General features: G+C 43.5%; 1 protein-coding gene and 1 pseudogene across 1 annotated transcript in view; both read left to right on the forward strand.

The window, feature by feature from the left end:
- The window catches only part of gsg1 (germ cell associated 1), a 2,065-nt gene extending 1,692 nt beyond the window's left edge, over window positions 1-373 (forward strand). The window contains exon 5 of the mRNA XM_016576062.1: window positions 366-373. Coding sequence (XP_016431548.1) covers window positions 366-373 — 8 coding nt within the window. The remainder of the gene's footprint in view (window positions 1-365) is intronic.
- LOC107758356 (uncharacterized) lies at window positions 22-2,019 on the forward strand (annotated as a pseudogene).
- The last annotated feature ends 372 nt before the right edge of the window (window positions 2,020-2,391 follow it).

Raw genomic sequence — 2,391 nt, forward strand, 5'->3', positions numbered from 1 at the left:
TCTCTCCATGCCCCACCCCTCTCTCGCCCTCGCCCTCTCTCCTCGAGCCGGCCTCGTCTCCTCCCGTCGCTCTGGTTCTGTCCCCGCTGAGCTTTGCATCTCAGTGTTCAGACGAGGAGTTCAGCCCGCTCTGATCCATGTTTGTTTTTATGCATTAAAGCACGTATGGTTTCAGTTCAGATGTCCAAACTCAACATTTGTATTGGAATTGGAACGCCAGCTCTTCATGAAAGTGTATGTAGTGTTTTTCATTTTCTTCATGAAAATGTATTGCAGTATTTTTTTCAAAGTATGCTTTGCCCTTTGAAATCTTCATGCTGTCGTTAAGGAAGAAATTCCACTTCATTTTGTGTATTTTGTACCAGAACAGTAAACTGTGTGGTTTATTGCTATTTTCCTGTTAATATGTTAATTACTACTAGACTCTTTAGTTGCTTTCGTCATAAAACATCAACATTAATACATTTTTCGTTATTCATTATTATTATTAATACATTACTGTCTGACTCTACATGATGATCGCTTTAGATTTATTAACTTTAATAACTTATTCTACATTTTCAGTCTTCAGTTTAAAATGTAAAAGTTAATAAAACATGCTAAAATCATCATGATTCTTCTTTTTTATACATATGTTGTAGTTTTGAAATAGACTTTTACTTCAGAAACACATTTTATTGTCTGGAAGCAGTTTAAACACCAGTTTCATACTGAGATGTGTCAGACATCACACCGCACAAAATTCCACGCGACCTAATCTGGCACGTCCTCCGGTCCCACAACGTGCCTGAGGTCTACGTCCAGTGGATTCAAGCGCTTTACCGCAACGTCACCAGCGTGGTTCGAACCCCGGTCGGAACATCACCGTCCTACCCCATCCCCGTCGGAGTCCATCAAGGATCAGCCCTCTCGCCGCTCCTATTCATCCTATGCATGGACACGGTGACGGCCGACATCCAAATCGCCCACCCGTGGTCGCTCCTCTTCGCTGACGACGTATTCTTAGCAAGCGAAGACCATCAACAGCTGCAAGACCAAATGCAGCAATGGAAGACCCGACTTCACAAGTACAGAATGCGGCTAAACATCAAGAAGAGTATATGGAATGCGGGCCTCAGACGAACGGAGCCATCAGCATTGACGGCAAAGATCTGAAGAAGGCGACCAATTTCAAGTATCTCGGATCTGTCATCAGCAGCAACGGCGACACCTTCCTGGACGCCCGAACCAGAGTCCATGCCGCCTGGATGAAATGGCGGCAAGTCACCGGCGTCCTGTGCGATCGACGAATGCCCATTCGAATGAAAGCCAAGATTTACAAGACCGTGGTACATCCCATAGCCCTCTATGGATCGGAGTGCTGGCCAGCAACATCCAAGCAGGAGCAGGCCCTTCACGCAATGGAAATGTGAATGCTGCGATGGTGTCTTCGTCTGACCCAATGGGACCACGTGACAAACGAAGACGTCAGATAGCGGATGGGCATCGCCCCAATCGTGGAGAAGATGCGAGAAGGACGACTCCGGTGGTATGGCCACTTCGTAAGAAGCGACGAAGGATCGGTGACGAGAACAGCACTCCGACTAAGCCCGCACGGCAAGCGACCACGCGGAAGGCCCAAGAAGCGATGGCTCGACCGTTTGAAGGACGATATGCGGCACGCCAACATCGCCCCGGAGGATGCTCTGGACGAGCCAAATGGAGACGGGCGTGCAGAACAGCAGACCCTGCACCCAAGCGGGAAAATCGCTAGGACAAAGATGTGTCAGACATCACACACAGTATTGCACTGATTATCATTAATCTGCTTTCTTTCAAATAAAATCAAAACGTTCAACATATGTCTTATTTATTTATTTATTTTAAAAATCTTTTGTCTTTCAAAATTTCTTAAATTAGGAACAGACTTGAACACTAAAACAAAGGATCATTACCAACTCAGCGCACATCTTTGGTGAAAATGTCTCTAAATTTTGGGTCTTATGTATTGAGAAGTGATTTAATTTTTAAAAGTAACATCATAATAATCAAATTATTTCATGTTGTGATGGTAATGATATTTTGCAGTGACTAACATTTGAATGGTTAAATTGGCAAAATCCACCCTCGAGTGGATCAGATAGTTAGTACAGGACACATGATAAACATTTTAACAGAGAAACAAACAGTCAGGTAGTCCAATAATAATAATCACCCATAACTACTGTTAAAACTATTATGAAAACACTACATTTAGAACACAACAATGACAGATTTAGACATTAAGATTACATTCAGCTATATAATGGATAAGATATGTGATCTACAGATGCTTTGAGACATTCGAGTCCGACCTGAGCAGTCCTGAGATCAGAGGATCATCTGACGAGATGGTGGATGTATGTAGTCTTT

This window comes from Sinocyclocheilus rhinocerous, unplaced genomic scaffold (assembly GCF_001515625.1).
Source record: "Sinocyclocheilus rhinocerous isolate Xijiao unplaced genomic scaffold, SAMN03320098_v1.1 scaffold5130, whole genome shotgun sequence".
Lineage (NCBI taxonomy): Eukaryota > Metazoa > Chordata > Actinopteri > Cypriniformes > Cyprinidae > Sinocyclocheilus > Sinocyclocheilus rhinocerous.